Below are 17,935 nucleotides of genomic sequence, written 5' to 3'. Positions count from 1 at the left end.
CAGAAACATTGAGTGAAAACTCACTTGTCATTAGCGACCCGCAGGCTCTCATGCTGCTAGCGGGGGGATAGTGGTGAATGTGTGAGGACGAAGCCTGCGACATCAGGCTCGCCTGTCCAAGATGTTCTGCCAGATTGGAGGTCTTGAGCAACGACTGGACACCAGGCTAAAAGAAGTTTCTGAGGGCATACTCAACCTGCAGGCTTCAACTGGGGCTCTGACAAATTGTGTCGGGGTCCTGGAAGGCAAGATAGACAACGAGCAAATGCAGCCGATGCGTGGGTTGTCGAGAAAAGCAGCTGATAGATGTTAAACTACAATCGGTGCAATAACATTAAACTAATGGGCCTGAAAAAGGGGGAGGAAGGGAAGGACACTGTGGAATTCTTTGAACACTGGATCCCTGAAGTGTTGGGAAGATATCAATTTAGAGCTCCCCTAACCATAGAAAGGGCCGCTGTCCCACACCAATCAACAACCTGTGATAGTGTATATAGATAGGTTTTTGGGAGATAAATTGGGAAAGATTTGTTAGAGTAGGTCATATACAAACACTTTAAAACGGATCTTATGTAAAATGCTGGAGCTCTGCCCTATACAAGACATATCGGCTCCACAGCCTTTGCAAGAGCTTTGAAGATTGCTCAAGAGAACTCACTAATGGATTGTTGTTTACACAAGGTAACAGATGAAAGTCTTGTTGGAGCCGCAAATTGTCTGGAAGAGAACTTGTTGTTCTAAGAGGTTCATGTGGTTTTGCAAGCAGAGAGAGTCAAACAGTCTTTCACTCTAAGAAAGAGAGAGAGATCGATCATTCTACAGTGTTACAGCCAGCAGAAGCAGGTGGGACTGGAACAGGACAAGCTGGCAAGCTTGTGGAAAGTCCCATTTTGGAAGATGGCCTTGGTCTGGCTGTCTAATTTGTCTCTTGGAAATAAGAGAAACAAAAATGAACTCAGTGGTGACCTGAAAGAAAGAGGTTATCATCTGGAGAAGCCTGAAGGGGCAAGTTTCATCAGCAGACACAGGATAACCGACAAGAACCTTCCTGAGCGGTAACCATTTACCTTTCAAGCACCAAAGCCTAGTGAACTTTATAAATGTTAAATTCTGTGCACAATGTAAGAATTGCCTGCAACCAGTGAATGAGAAGTGAGATTGGACTGTGAACCAAAGAACTTTTCTGCACTTACACACACGGGTTAAGTTAGGTTAGATTTTTTTTAAAAACTTTATTTATTCATTCAAAATACAGATAGTAAATAACATATACCACAATGAACCATAAACATGAACGTTATATTTTATAGAAAAAAAGAAAAGAACCCCCCCCCCTTCAGCCAGCTCTCCTAAGGAGAGCCATAAAGAAAGGAAAAAAAAATTAGGAAAAATTAAGCATACATATTAAGATCTAATCAACATAAATCAAAATGTAAATATTCTGAATATAACAACCACTTACGAATAAAAAAACTATAGTTATCACGTGAAACATATGTAATCTTTTCCATTATTAAACAATATTTAATCTCATTATGCCATCTATTAATATCAATCATATTTGTATCTTTCCATGTACTAGCAATACATTTTTTCTCTACAGATAATGCTAAATATACAAAAGCAAGTTGAAATTTATCTAATCCCAAACTTTTCAGAGGTTGCAAACTGCCCAATAAAAATACTGTCAGATGTAAAGGTATTTTAATCTTATACAGGTATTCTAAAAACAATTGAATTTTCTTCCACAAAGATTATATATATACATGACTAGACAGCATGAAAAAAAGTTCCAACAGAATTACCACATCTAAAACACAAATCTGATTCACGAAAACCATACTTTTTTTTAGTTTTTCAGGTGTTAAGTATAATTGATGTAAAAAATTATAATGAATCATTGCATTGCGTGCATTTATCAGTCTAGTTACGCTATCATAACAAATATCTAACCAATCATCCTCGGAAAAAATAAAACCAATATCCACTTCCCATTTACCTTTGGATTTATCCCAACCCTTTTTATCCATACCATCCTGTAATACTTAATACATAGATGAAATATAACCCTTCTCTGGTACCTTCATAAGAAAAGTCTCAAATTTAGTCATTTCAAGTAAAATCATATCTCTACCAAACACATGTTTTATCAAAGATCGAATTTGATAATAAAGAAACAAAGAATTCTTATCAATACCATAGGTGTCCCTCATCTTTACGCTTAATCGGACTGTTTAAACCTCGAATATTAAAAGTAGCAAACCTCAACTTTGACATATCTACTAATATTACTAAAGACCAATACTATCTTTCTATGAAAACTCAAATCAACGTATATAGGCCCTCCAATAGAAGAAAAAAAATCACAAATTAAAAGCTAGATAAAATGAAAATAAAAAAATAATGATAAACCCCCCCCCCCCCAAAAAAAACTACCAAAAGGTAGTAATCCATAAACAAAATTTGGGTGTGGATCACCCACCAGTGGCTGATGACTAATAGAACCTAGAACAAATCTCTCCCTCCCCCGCTGAACAAAAAATAATCTCAAAATATCATAACATAAACAGTAAAATAAGAATAAGAATTTTCTTCTATTCATCCAAGAAATTCCAAACTCGGAGATCCCATTTCAAAAGAAGTTGGACTCTTTCCATTCCCGTTTTTCCCATTTCTGCAATTTCTTTCGTTTCCAGAAAACCAGATTTTTCTTTAGAAGACAATGGGTGGACTGCGTCTTTGTCCTCTTATATCTGGCAATGAATCAGCAAAAATCATTGCTTCACGATCATTCTCAAAAAACCGAGATTGATAGTCTCCATGAAACATCTTCAGCACTGCCGGATAGTGAAAAGTAGACTTATAACCTTTACGCCACAAAACCTCTTTAACTGGATTAAATCGACGTCGACGTTGAATGACCTCTTGACTCAAATCAGGATTTTAAAAAATATCTGGTATTCTGAATCAATAACGGAGTTTGTCGTTTCTCGCATTTTGCACTGCTAATCGAAGTATTGCTTTTCTATCCAAATAATTCAAACATCGAATTATTACAGGTCTCAGTGGCTGACCAGGTAAAGGTTATCTTCTTAAAGCTCTATGAGCTCTTTCCAATACCAAGCCTCCAGAAAAAAATTCTTGTCCTAGTACTTGTGGGATCCAGTCTTTAAAAAAACGAAGAGGATCTTGTTCTTCCATACCTTCTGGCAAACCAACAATTTTCACATTATTCCTTCTGCTTTGATTCTCCAAGTAGTCTATTTTCCTCTCTAACTCCTTCTCACGTTCTCGCAATTCTATAACGGATTTTTCAACCTTCAACACTTTTTCTGTATTAGAAGCCACTTGCTGTTTACATTCCATAAAAGCAGATTGAAATTTTAAAAAATCTTCACAAGATGCTTCCACACGTGCTTTAACTGTATTCAATTCTGAACTTATACTAACATTCATTTGAGCCAGCTCATTCATTATAGGCTGGATGACAGCATTTAACTGCTTACATTGTAATTCAGAAAAGCTCAGCCCTGCTTTCTCTAACGTAGTGGCAGAACCAGGTAACTGCAGCTCCTGCTGCAACGCAACAAAAGGCATTTTAACGGTTTTACTGCGGGTCTGGACTCCCAGCGATGGCACCCCGACATCCTCAGGGGGTCAACGCTAGCCTCCCCCCGCAGCTTGGTGTTTTTCCACAAAATCACAGATGAGATCGCTATCTTCAGGTTGGAGTGTTGTCTGAAGCATTTCAGACAATGGAGTCGTCTTCCTGCGTACTCCCTCCGTTAAAATCGAAAGGCTTCCAGAATCGGGATCCACTTCTTGGGAACACGCACCTTCCTCCAGAGAACAGGTAATTCCAGCACTATCCTTCACTTGGTGAGTAGTAGACATTTTTTTTCAGCTCTCACAGGCAGTCTTTGTGGTTTAGGCAGTAAGGAAGTTAAACCTGAAGCTGTAGCAAGTTGTTTAGGCCCCAAATCGTCAACAATTCGAAAATGTAACTTCTGCACTCGAGGTTTAATCTTCTTACCATTAATGGCCATAACAGTTCCTTAATACTTTAAACTAAAATTTAAAAAGTTTAAACTTGAAAACAAAAGGTTAAAAACAGGTACTTAAAAGTCCGGCCAGAGAGGTCGAGATCTCACGTCTAGACTCTATGCCATCTTGCCACGCCCCCCAAGTTAGGTTAGTTAAGCTAGATTTTGTTTTCATGTTTAAAGATAATTAAAAGCAACTTTTGTTTAAGTAACCATTTATGAATATCTCTGGGCTTGTAACAGCCCAAGGCCAGTTCTGATCCATTTTATTAGTAGCTGGGACCATGAAATAGTGTTAAGGGCAGCGATGTCCCGATCAAGGGAGACACAGGGTCCAGGGAAAGACTGATGTTCTTACTTGAACTGAGACCTGCACTGCTAAAACAACGAAAATTTGACCAGGTCAAGAAAATGTTGAGAGATTGAAAAAAAGTAGAGTATGCAATGCTGTACCTGGTCACCATATAAATCATGCTTCCGGGAATTACTAGGAAATGTGTAAGCCTGCAAGAATACATGCTGAACTGAACCCCTGAAGGAACCATGGACAGAATGCCTGAAAAGCTATGGAACAAAGTGGGGTTATTACAGTCTTATAATTATTGATGCTCTCCCTGTGCCTGGACTGGGGCCGCCGCCTCCCACTCCCTGTCCGGACCGGGGCCTCCGCCTGCCTCACTCGACCGAGGCCGGGGCCGCCGTCTCCCCCTTGCTCCTGCCCGTATCGGGGCCGCCGCCGTCTACCCTTCGCCCGGACCGGGGCCGCTGCTGCTCTCCCTGTGCCCGGACTGGGGCCGCTGTCTCCCCCTTGCTCCTGCCCGGATCGGGGCCGCCGCCGTCTACCCTTCGCCCGGACCGGGGCCGGGGCCGCTGCTGCTCTCCCTGTGCCTGGACTGGGGCCGCCGCCTCCCACTCCCCGGTCCGGGCGAAGGGTAGACGGCGGCGGCCCCGATACGGGCAGGAGCAAGGGGGAGACGGCGGCCCCGGCCTCGGTCGAGTGAGGCAGACGGAGGCCCCGGTCCGGGCAGGGAGTGGGAGGCGGTGGCCCCAGTCCAGGCACAGGGTGAACTGCGGCGGCCTCGGCCCCGGTCCGGGCAGTATGGACCGACCTAGGAGGGGAGGCAGACCCCTCCAGCCCGGGTAAGAAACCTGCATAGGAGAAGGCCACTCCGATATAAAACCTACGACCCAAGGACCTCGCTGCCACGTCCCAGCTTGCTTGGCCACGGCACACGAACCATGGGTGTAAAGGGTGGGGCCAGTACTGCGCGCACTGCACTCCACCTAAAAGCTCCTTTGCGCAGGCCCGAGGACAGGTCCACGTCCTCCCCCTCCACGTCCTCCCCCTCCACGTCCTCCCCCTCCACGTCCTCCCCCTCCACGTCCTCCCCCTCCACGTCCTCCCCCTCCACGTCCTCCCCCTCCACGTCCTCCCCCTCCACGTCCTCCCCCTCCACGTCCTCCCCCTCCACGTCCTCCCCCTCCACGTCCTCCCCCTCCACGTCCTCCCCCTCCACGTCCTCCCCCTCCACGTCCTCCCCCTCCACGTCCTCCCCCTCAAAAGATGCTCACAAACTCAAGCTAGCATGCTGGAACATCAGAACCATGCTAGACAAGACTGACAGCCACCGACCTGAACGTCGGTCTGCCCTCATTGCACATGAACTCCTCAGACTTGACATCGACATAGCCGCTCTCAGTGAAGTCCGCCTGGCAGATGTAGGCAGCCTCCAAGAACGCGGCGCGGGCTACACACTCTACTGGTCTGGCAAGCCTTCGGATGAACGACGCCTATCTGGTGTAGGCTTCATGGTCAAGAGCTTCATTGCCTCCAAACTCGAAAACCTTCCGACAGGCCTCTCGGACCGAATCATGTCCATGCGACTCCCACTTCAAAACAAGCGTCACATCACCCTCATCAGTGTCTATGCTCCAACCCTCCAGGCGGAACCAGCAGAAAAGAACAAGTTCTACACCGACCTGCGCAACCTCATCCAACGTACCCCAACAGCCGACAAGGTTGTCATCCTGGGCGACTTCAACGCTCATGTCGGCAAAGACTCAGAAACCTGGCCAGGAATCCTGGGCAAGCATGGCGTCGGCAAGTGCAACGACAATGGGCGCCTCCTGTTGGAGCTCTGCGCAGAACAGCGGCTTGTCATTACAAACACCCTTTTTCAGCAGAGGGACAGCCTTAAGACCACCTGGATGCATCCCCGATCCAAACACTGGCACCTCCTGGACTACATCCTGGTGCGAGAAAGTGACAAACAAGATGTGCTCCACACCAGGGTCATGCCTAGCGCGGAATGCCACACTGACCACCGGCTGGTTCGCTGCAAGCTCAACCTTCACTTCAAGCCAAAGCCCAGGAACAATAAAGCCCCCAGAAAGAGGTTCAATGTTGGAAAACTGCAGTCAGACGAAGCGAGAGGAAACTTCCAGGCAAACCTCAAAGCAAAGCTCGACGTTGCAACCCGCCTCACGGACCCGTCCCCTGAAACCCTCTGGGATCAGTTGAAGACTACCATACTGCAATCCACTGAAGAGGTACTGGGCTTCTCCTCCAGGAAAAACAAGGACTGGTTTGACGAAAACAGCCAGGAAATCCAGGAGCTGCTGGCAAAGAAGCGAGCTGCCCACCAGGCTCACCTTACAAAGCCGTCCTGTCCAGAGAAGAAACAAGCCTTCCGTCGCGCATGCAGCCATCTTCAGCGCAAACTCCGGGAGATCCAAAATGAGTGGTGGACTAGCCTCGCCAAACGAACACAGCTCAGCGCGGACATTGGCGACTTCAGGGGTTTCTACGAGGCTCTAAAGGCTGTGTACGGCCCCTCACCCCAAGTCCAAAGCCCGCTGCGCAGCTCAGACGGCAAAGTCCTCCTCAGCGACAAGATCTCCATCCTCAACCGATAGTCAGAACACTTCCAATCTCTTTTCAGTACCAACCGCTCAGTCCAAGATTCCGCCCTGCTCCAGCTCCCTCAACAGCCCCTAAGGCTAGAACTGGATGAGGTTCCCACCCTGGATGAGACATATAAGGCAATCGAACAACTGAAAAGTGGCAAAGCAGCAGGTATGGATGGAATCCCCCCAGAAGTCTGGAAGGCTGGCGGCAAAACTCTGCATGCCAAACTGCATGAGTTTTTCAAGCTTTGTTGGGACCAAGGTAAACTGCCTCAGGATCTTCGTGATGCCACCATCATCACCCTGTACAAAAACAAAGGCGAGAAATCAGACTGCTCAAACTACAGGGGAATCACGTTGCTCTCCATTGCAGGCAAAATCTTCGCTAGGATTCTACTAAATAGAATAATACCTAGTGTCGCTGAGAATATTCTCCCAGAATCACAGTGCGGCTTTCGCGCAAACAGAGGAACCACTGACATGGTCTTTGCCCTCAGACAGCTCCAAGAAAAGTGCAGAGAACAAAACAAAGGACTCTACATCACCTTTGTTGACCTCACCAAAGCCTTCGACACCGTGAGCAGGAAAGGGCTTTGGCAAATACTAGAGCGCATCGGATGTCCCCCAAAGTTCCTCAACATGATTATCCAACTGCACGAAAACCAACAAGGTCGGGTCAGATACAGCAATGAGCTCTCTGAACCCTTCTCCATTAACAATGGCGTGAAGCAAGGCTGTGTTCTCGCACCAACCCTCTTTTCAATCTTCTTCAGCATGATGCTGAACCAAGCCATGAAAGATCCCAACAATGAAGACGCTGTTTACATCCGGTACCGCACGGATGGCAGTCTCTTCAATCTGAGGCGCCTGCAAGCTCACACCAAGACACAAGAGAAACTTGTCCGTGAACTACTCTTTGCAGATGATGCCGCTTTAGTTGCCCATTCAGAGCCAGCTCTTCAGCGCTTGACGTCCTGCTTTGCGGAAACTGCCAAAATGTCTGGCCTGGAAGTCAGCCTGAAGAAAACTGAGGTCCTCCATCAGCCAGCTCCCCACCATGACTACCAGCCCCCCCACATCTCCATCGGGCACACAAAACTCAAAACGGTCAACCAGTTTACCTATCTCGGCTGCACCATTTCATCAGATGCAAGGATCGACAATGAGATAGACAACAGACTCGCCAAGGCAAATAGCGCCTTTGGAAGACTACACAAAAGAGTCTGGAAAAACAACCAACTGAAAAACCTCACAAAGATAAGCGTATACAGAGCCGTTGTCATACCCACACTCCTGTTCGGCTCCGAATCATGGGTCCTCTACCGGCACCACCTACGGCTCCTAGAACGCTTCCACCAGCGTTGTCTCCGCTCCATCCTCAACATCCATTGGAGCGCTCACACCCCTAACGTCGAGGTACTCGAGATGGCAGAGGTCGACAGCATCGAGTCCACGCTGCTGAAGATCCAGCTGCGCTGGATGGGTCACGTCTCCAGAATGGAGGACCATCGCCTTCCCAAGATCGTATTATATGGCGAGCTCTCCACTGGCCACCGTGACAGAGGTGCACCAAAGAAAAGGTACAAGGACTGCCTAAAGAAATCTCTTAGTGCCTGCCACATTGACCACCGCCAGTGGGCTGATAACGCCTCAAACCGTGCATCTTGGCGCCTCACAGTTTGGCGGGCAGCAGCCTCCTTTGAAGAAGACCGCAGAGCCCACCTCACTGACAAAAGGCAAAGGAGGAAAAACCCAACATCCAACCCCAACCAACCAATTTTCCCTTGCAACCGCTGCAATCGTGTCTGCCTGTCCCGCATCGGACTGGTCAGCCACAAACGAGCCTGCAGCTGACGTGGACTTTTTACCCCCTCCATAAATCTTCATCCGCGAAGCCAAGCCAAAGAAGATAATTATTGATTCACGAAAACAATTAAGATGATTGAGGTTATTGCTGTCCATAGTAGCTGGGGTTTTGATAAATTTTTATAATGATTGGAGGGAATGGAGGGCTAGATACTTTTTTTTTTAAAATGTACAAACGGAACAAATAATGGGAGCTTGAGGCAGAAGAGGCTACAGTGCAGACCAGGTGAGAGAGAAAAGATGGCACACGAAGAGACTCGAAATAGGAGGGAAGATGGCGCAGGAGCAAAGAGGAGAGGCTCCAAAACAGAGAATGGGAATATTTTGAATGTTTCGCTTGTTAACTTTGCTATATTGGGTTTTTTTCCATTTTATTTTATCTAGGATTGTCTATGGGGAGAGAGGGGGAATTTCAGCTTTTTCATGTTTATTTTTATTCTCCTTTTTCCCTTTGTAGCTAATGTGGACATCAACATGGAGAGATAATGAATGACAGAAAGGTATGAGGAGGGTGCTATTCAAGACAAACAAATGGGGATGCTGTGAAGGTGAAAAGATAAGATATAGAAACACAAATGAATAAGGCTATCAAATTTATTAGTATCGATGTGAATGGTTTAAATATCCATAAAAGAAAGAGGATCCTGGCTCACCTTAAAAAATTGAGAGCAGATATATTCTTTCAGGAAATGCACATAACGAAAAGGGAAGATGATAAACTTAAAAGGGACTGGGTGGGGCAGGTATTCTCTTCCTTCTTCAGCTCTAAGTCTAGGAGGTAGCCATTTTAATACACAAAAGGGTTCCAGTGATATTGAGTGGTGGAGCTACAGACCCGACCGGGAGATTTCTAATGGTACACTGCCAGTAGTATTCGGAACCATGGATACTAAATCACTTGGATGACAAGCAGTTTATGCAAAATGTTGTTCTAAGGGTTGCAGCGGGTAAACAGAACATATTAATTGGAGATCTAAATTTTTGCCTGGACCCTATTCCAGATCAGACAACAAAGATATTGTCGAGATCCAAGGCGCCGAAAACAACTCTGGCATTTATGAAATAATTACATTTGATAGACATATGGAGGCAGAGGAACCCGTAGGCTAGAGACTACTCCTTTTACTCGAAGTCCCATGACTCTCATATCAGAATTAGTTATTTTCTTCCCAGTTGGAAGGCAGTGTGCTTCAATCGGAATATTTAGACCACTCACTGTTGACTTTGCAAATAACAATGCCTGAAAAACAGGAAAATGCTTATAGGTGGCTCCTTAGTGCTCCGTCCGCTATTGAAAAACCTAGACTTTTGTACTTTTATAAGGAGTCAAATTGCTGTTTTGTGAAACAAATTGGCCCTCAACTAATAATAATTTTAAAATCTGAAACATACTAAAGACCTATCTAAGGAGGCAAATAATTTTGTATACCAAAAGTATTAAAAAAAAAACACGACTGAGGTGGAGACATTGGAACAGGAGATCACAAAATTGGAAAAAGAATATCAAAACCTGAGATCGAATGTTAAAATATCAGGAATTGGAAAATAAGAAACATAAATACAAAACACAGCAAGCGTAAAGAGTGGAAAAAACGAAAAAGAAAAAGTGTATATCATGGTTATTGTGATTTATGGTGTGAAAAATAAAAAATTAAAAGAGTGGAAAAAACGTTCATGATCCAAGCAAAAATATTATGAACTAGGTTTTTCTGAAAAAAAAACATAAAATTTTGGCATGGCAAATGAGAAAGCGGAGGAAATTTCAAGGATGATTAATGCAGTTCAGCTGGGGTCAGGCTTGGTAACATACAATCCGAGAAATTAATGACACCTTCAAGTCATGAGAAATTGTATAAATCCAAGGCATCAAGAGACATAAATAAAATTGAGTTCTTGGCAGGGGTTGAGTTGTTGAGATTGGCCCAAGAGGACTGAACGGAATTAGATGCCCAATTTCCAGTGAGGAAATCAAATGGGCATAGGGAACTTTACAAACAAACAAGTTTGCTGGGAGAGGACAGACCCCCCCCACCCCCCCGAATTTTATAAGGAATTCAAAGACCTGTTAACATCATTGTTAATGGGTGTAATGAACAAGGTGACGTAGATGCAGACTCGCCGGAATCTTTTTTAACAGCTATCATTGTGGTGATTCCTAAAAAGAACAGGGACCCAAATGGAGCCATCCTTATACAGACCTATCTCACTAAAAAATTCAGATTACAAAATAATAGCCAAGGCATTGGCCAAGTTGATAGATCCGGATCAAGTGGGCTTCAAAAGGAAGAGACTCTGCTAACAACATTATACATTTGGATCAGGGAAATCATGATCCAAGTATAATAGTTTCACTAGATGCAGAAAAAGCCTTTGATGGGCTAGAATGGGCTTTTATGTTTAAAGTTTTGGAAAAATTTGGAATGTGGGACAAACGTTTGTTAATTGTATAAAAAAACACTGTATTACAAACCACGGGCAAAAGTCAATAAAAATGGACAAATATCACCAACATTCCCCTCAGTAGGTCCAGCAGGTAGGGCTGTCCCTCTGTCTCCAGAGCTGTTCGTCTTAGTAATTGAACCATTGGCAGAGGCCATCAGGAAAGATCTAATGATAAAGGGATTCAAAGAGGGTCACCGAAAGGATAAGATAAACCTAATGGCAGATGATGTGTTGTTCCTGTCGCACCCTGCCAGGTCTTTGCCAAAATTGCTTACCACACTGGAGGACTATGGTACGATATCAGGCTATAAAGCCAACACAGAAAAAAGCAATATCACGCCACTGAATAAATTTGATCACGAAGAATATCAAAGAAACAGCAATTTCAGTTGGCATGCAGGAATTGTAAAATACCTAGGAATCAAGATTGATAATAACTTGGAAAATGTATACTCAACTACCTTATTATGCTGGAGAAGATTGAAAGTGACTTAATGAGATAGAGGGATTTGCCTATCACCTTAACTGCATAAAGATGAAGGTGAACCCAGGACTCCAATACCTCTTCCAGTCTTTGCCAATTCCATTGCCAAAATCTTTTTTTTAAGGCGCTGAATGATAACATAAGGAAATTTATCTGGAATGGGAAAGTACCCAGAATAGCTTGAAAAAATTGACATGGGACTACAGCTTGGGGTGGGGGGTAGGCTAAGGTTGCATGATTTTAAGAAATATTATCTAGAAGCTCAGTTGAGGTTCCTTCCTTCCTTCTTTGAGGAGGGGGAACCACACACTTGGGCGCAAATGGGATTGCATGCAATGGGGGAGAGGACGGCGAAGGATTTCATATACAAAAGGGATGCCAAATTAATAGCAAAAACATGGATGACCCATCCTGAAACATCTGATTAAAATCTGGCATTAGATCAATGAATGTATTGGAGAGAAAGTGAAAATATCACCCAAGGAGCCAATGACTCAATGAATTGATGCCCATGAACATGGGCAATAAAATCCTGGAGATTTGGCATCGGCAACAGAACCAATATATTGAGGACGGCTATGAGGGGAGACAGCTTATGTCCTATGAATAGCTAAAGGATAAATACGATTTGTTTTATGGGACCTTTCAATGTTTCCTCCAATTAAGGTCATTTCTAAGGGATAGTACATTGACCCCGCCTACACCTAGTGAGGTTGAAGGGTTGCCTTGACTGGGAAACGCACTCAAATTTATATCAAGTATGTACTCTGTACTCCAAGGTGAAAGCCCCAAGCAGGGGCTACACAGATCAAGTGAAAGATGGGAGTCAGACCTGGGCATCACAATTGACGAGAGATGTTGGTCAGACTGGTTCAATACAACTTTCTGCACCAGTTCTACCTCACACCACAAAAAAGATTCACAAGGCAAAACCAGAGGTGCTGGAGACATACTTCAGGTGTGGACTGGAGCAGGGAACATTTGTTCATGCAACCTGGTCAAGCGCAAAGGTAGCCCCATTTTGGCAGGATTTGGCCAACATACTATCCAGAATAAGGAAGGTAACCTTTCCAGTGGATCCAATATTGTATCTGCTGGGGAACCTTATGGACATAAGCTACAAATTAACCAAATTCCAAATTCAATTCATATGTATTTCTTTGTCCATAGCAAAAAAAATGCATAGCAATGACCTGGAAGTCTGACTCCCCTCTTCTTATCAGTAAGTGGATTACCGAGATGCATAGCTGTACTCCCTTGGGAAAAAATTATGTATAATCTTTGACACAGACACAGCACCTTTGTTAAAATGTAGCAGCCATATCTGATGCACATGGGAGCACAGCTGCAGCCACATCCTGATAAAAAGACATACAGTGATCCACCGGTAGATGGATTAATAAAAGTAATTATATAAGGGGGTGGCTCCACAACCTCTATGGACTGGAAGCGCTGACACCACATCCAGCTTCTTTTTTTTTCTTTTTCTGGTTTTCTGTCTTTCCCTAGTGTTGTTTTTGGGAGGGTGGGAATGGGAGGGGGAGAAACACCACATGTATGCAGATTGCTGGGAGATACTGATATATTCTGTAACAGTCAATGATGTTATCTCCTTGTTTATTGATGGAAAATGAAAAATATTTAAAAAGTCTGCATTAACATCAACCCCCAGTTTCCATTAAACTTGTCCTTTGAGTTTCTCTTTCCCCATCCTTCTGTCACCTTCCTCCAATTCCCCAAGTTCTTCCCTTACCTCTCCATTCAGAGAGCTGCCCCTTTCACCATCACTTCTTTTTTGTATACTTTATTTATAATTTTTCAAGCTCACACAATCCATAATAAAAAACACTACATTCTCCACTTATATACAAGCTTCACCGTTCACCGTTGAGACCAATCACCCCCCCCATTCCACCTCCCTTTGTCCCAATTAATACATCCAAAGACAGAATTGAATAGACAGTCACCCTAAAAAAGAAAAAGGTGCAATAAATTAGCCCTCATGCCTTATTCCTGTATTTTCAGTATCTATTTACTTTCCTGACAAATTATGGACATAAGGACCAAAAAAAAAACAAAAGCTACACTTAGAAAATTCTTATAAAAAAGTAAAAGCAAACTCAAAACAAAAACTATAATCGTTGGATTTGTCGGCCTCTAGGTCTTTGAATTTTCATGACAACCTAATTAAGATGGAACCCCCCCCCACCCCCGCAAAAAAGAGGGCAGGCGGGAGTGGACAGAGTGACAAAGCACAGGGAATCGCACTATATCTTTGCACCTTTATAACGCAGGTATGGTTGCCAAATTTTATGGAAGGTGTCATATTTCCTCATTAAGTTATAGGTAATTTTCTCCATGGGAACTCTCCATTTTCCATTTTCTCAGCATTTCTACATTCCAACGCAAAATGCCTAGATGAGAGCCTGACTTCCAAGTAACCGCTAAGCACTTCCTGGCCACCGCCAAACCACTATCACTTCTCAACTTTTTACTCTTCTACCCTCCCAGTCATATCCACCTCTGACCTCTTACCTGCTGACCAATACTCTTCCCCCCCCCCCCCACCCCCCACCCCTTCTTCCCCTCCTTTTTATTCAGATGGCAGCCTGCTTTTTCACATTGACAAAGGGCTCAGGTCTAAAACATTGGTTACCCTTTACTTTGTATAGATGCTGCGTGACTTGCTGAGTTTCTCCAGCACTTTTGGATATTGCACTACAGTCACAGTGTCTGCAGATTTTCCAGTTTAAGTCTGTTGTTGCATTGGCTTTAAAATCATAACCTTAATGTATTGCTTCTCCTATTTATATCTCTTATCTATTTCTCAGTGTTAAATGTCACATGTCCCATTCTAGCAGTTTGTCGACATTAAGCCAGTCCAACAATATCCTGCTCACTCCTTTACCAATTTTTAAGTTGTGAATCATCAGCAAATTTAAAAATGGTTTTGGAAAGACATTAAAATACATAAAGAAAAATGGTAAAATCCTAAAACTAACCCATGGAAAACAACACAACTCCTCCCAGTTCAAGAATAATTCTAAACCATAATTCTTTTCTGATCACAAATCAAAATTATATCCATGCTGCCATCATGACTACCAGCCCCCCCCACATCTCCATCGGGCACACAAAACTCAAAACGGTCAACCAGTTCACCTATCTCGGCTGCACCATTTCATCAGATGCAAGGATCGACAATGAGATAGACAACAGACTCGCCAAGGCAAATAGTGCCTTTGGAAGACTACACAAAAGAGTCTGGAAAACCAACCAACTGAAAAACCTCACAAGGATAAGCGTATACCCAAACTCCTGCTCGGCTCCGAATCATGGGTCCTCTACCGGCATCACCTACGGCTCCTAGAACGCTTCCACCAGCGTTGTCTCCGCTCCATCCTCAACATTCATTGGAGCGACTTCACCTCCAACGTCGAAGTACTCGAGATGGCAGAGGCCGACAGCATCGAGTCCACACTGCTGAAGATCCAGCTGCGCTGGGTGGGTCACGTCTCCAGAATGGAGGACCATCGCCTTCCCAAGATCGTGCTATATGGCAAGCTCGCCACTGGCCACCGTGACAGAGGTGCACCAAAGAAAAGGTACAAGGACTGCCTAAAGAAATCTCTTGGTGCCTGCCACATTGACCACCGCCAGTGGGCTGATATCGCCTCAAACCTTGCATCTTGGCGCCTCACAGTTTGGCGGGCAGCAACCTCCTTTGAAGAAGACCTCAGAACCCACCTCACTGACAAAAGGCAAAGGAGGAAAAACCCAACACCCAACCCCAACCAACCAATTTTCCCCTGCAACCGCTGCAACCGTGTCTGCCTGTCCCGCATCGGACTTGTCAGCCACAAACGAGCCTGCAGCTGACGTGGACATTTACCCCCTCCATAAATCTTCGTCCGCGAAGCCAAGCTAAAGAAGAAAGAAGAATATGTATATACTTATGCTGCACTTTACTGAATTACTTCTGAAAATTGAGAACATCAACTCCTCCATGCAGACCACCAACACCGGGCCACTTCATAGCTGTGTGCTTTATCCCCATGGTCCAAGCAGATTCATTGATTAATGCTGTGGAAGTAGTAGTTAGGTATTTGTTAGTACATAAGTAGTATAAAGAGGACAGGGTAGAGAGGGTGAGGTGAGACACCACCCACCCCCCTCCCCACAAAATTGGCAAACCAACCAGAGGTGAAATATGGAGAACAGAGAGAGGACTGGCACGTACCAGACAAAGGGAGAAAGAGACAAGACAAACTAACAGGTGGGGTGGATGAAGATGAGTCACACAAGATGGAGTGGTGATTAGAAGACAAAGACTGCTAGAGCTGCAACCTGAGAAGTAGAGGTAAAAATAGGGGTGTAAGAGAGACCAGATGGAACCGAAGTTGGGTGGGGGGAGGGGTGGGGAGGATTGTGGGGGGGGGGGGGGGGGAGAGAAATGGGAGGAGAGAGTGGAAGAATCCAGTGGAGAGGAGCAGAGGGGTACAGAAGAAGAGAGAAGGGACTCATTGTCTGAAATAAGAAAATTCTGTGTTCACAGCATTGAGTGTAGTCTGCCCTAGCAGAATATGAGTGGTACAATTAGAATAGAGGTTTGCTCAATGTTATTACACTGCCAGCAACCTGGGTTAGAATCCGGTCTCATCTGTAAGGAGTTTGTATGTTCTCCCTATAGGTTTCCTCAGATACTCCAATTTCCTCCCGCCCTCCACAAATGTACAGGGGTTTGTAGTTTAATTGGTGTATTCAGGCACCACGAATCATAGGACAGATGGCCTGTTGCCATGCTGTATCTCTAAATTAAATGAGGTGTGGTTCCTCTAGCTCAGGAGTCTGCAACCTGCGGCTCTGGAGCCACATGCGACTTTCATCCCTCTGCCGTGACTTTCTGTGGCTTTAAAAAAAATAATGTGAATACAGTAGATGGCTATTTTATTTAAATAATTTTTTAATTTAGTTTTATCGATGTAATAATAATTATTTTGGAGATTAAGGTGATTTTGTAACATTAAAATAAAACGTGTTGTAATATTTTGTCGATCAAAATTTGCGTCACAGCACTGTAGTGGTTGATACTACTGTATGTGTCACCTATCGCACCCGGAAAGTGACTTGTTTTGAACTTTCGACCTCCAGTAAGCTAACCATGGATAAATCAAAGAAAAGTTTCTGATGAAAATAGAACATTTAATGCTTCATGGACAGATTCAGTTGCTTTCACTGCTAACAAAGCTGGTTTACCTGTATGCTTAATAAGTGGCGAGAAATTAGCAAACACCAAAAAAATCAAATGTTGAAAGACATTTCCAGAATAAACACATAGCTTTTACTGAAAAATACCCATCTGGAGATGAAAGAAAAAGAGCAGTTTCGGGACTGCTGCGGAAAGCTGATCAGAGTAAAAATGCTTTGAAGAAGTGGATGAAATCTATAAATTTAAGTACTTCTGTTAGTTTTGTGACAGCTCGGGAGGTAGCCAGGCACAGGAAGCCATTCACAGATGGGGAATATATAAAAGAATCGTTTATCAAGATATCAGAACATCTATTCTCGGACTTCAAAAACAAGAGTGAAATTGTTCAGAAAATCAGAGATATGCCACTCTCTGCAAAGACTGTCAAGGACAGGACCATAAAGATGGCAGCAAATATCACCAGGCAACTAATTAGGGACATTAATTCGGCTCCAGTGTACTCAATCGCCTGTGCTGAATCAAAAGATATGTGATATTCAGCAAATAGCACTATTATGCAGATATGTGAACTCTGCTGGGCCAAAGGAAGAAATTATTGAGTTGATACTACTTAAAGGCCAAACACAGGGGGAGGACATCTGTGAGTCTGTATTAAATTGTTTAAAGACCAAAGAAATAAACACCACCCACTTGGTGTCAGTGGCTACTGATGGAGCACCAAGTATGACAGGAACAAAGAAGAGGTTTGTAACTTTACTTCAGAAGTCGCTACATAGAAAACTGCTGATGTTTCACTGCATTCTGCATTAAGAGGCATTGCGCACTCAAACGTTTCCTCTGGAATGCACAGAAGTGATTAATCTTGTCATACAGACAGTGAACAAAATAATGGCAAAAGGATTAAACCATTGACAGTTCCGTTCATTATTGGAAAAAGTTGAAAGCACATACTCTGATCTCCTGCTGTCCAAAGGGGAGATGCTG

General features: G+C 44.0%; 1 protein-coding gene across 11 annotated transcripts in view; it reads right to left on the bottom strand.

Annotated features, from left to right (window-relative positions):
- LOC138741621 (PHD finger protein 21A-like) overlaps positions 1-17,935 on the bottom strand; it is a 357,755-nt gene that overhangs the window by 21,373 nt on the left and 318,447 nt on the right. Inside the window, exon 17 of one of the 11 annotated variants that reach the window (XM_069895984.1) lies at positions 665-789. The exons of 9 other annotated variants lie outside the window; for them this stretch is intronic. In XM_069895984.1, coding sequence (XP_069752085.1) covers positions 673-789 — 117 coding nt within the window. In that variant the 3' untranslated portion in view covers positions 665-672. Of the gene's footprint in view, positions 1-664; positions 790-15,725; positions 15,826-17,935 lie in introns of those variants that run through there. One more of the 11 variants, XM_069895999.1, reaches the window with a different exon arrangement.

Source organism: Narcine bancroftii, chromosome 1 (genome assembly GCF_036971445.1).
Source record: "Narcine bancroftii isolate sNarBan1 chromosome 1, sNarBan1.hap1, whole genome shotgun sequence".
Lineage (NCBI taxonomy): Eukaryota > Metazoa > Chordata > Chondrichthyes > Torpediniformes > Narcinidae > Narcine > Narcine bancroftii.
The sequence above is the reverse complement of the archived record's forward strand: the minus strand, read 5'-3'. Positions and strand labels throughout refer to the sequence as shown.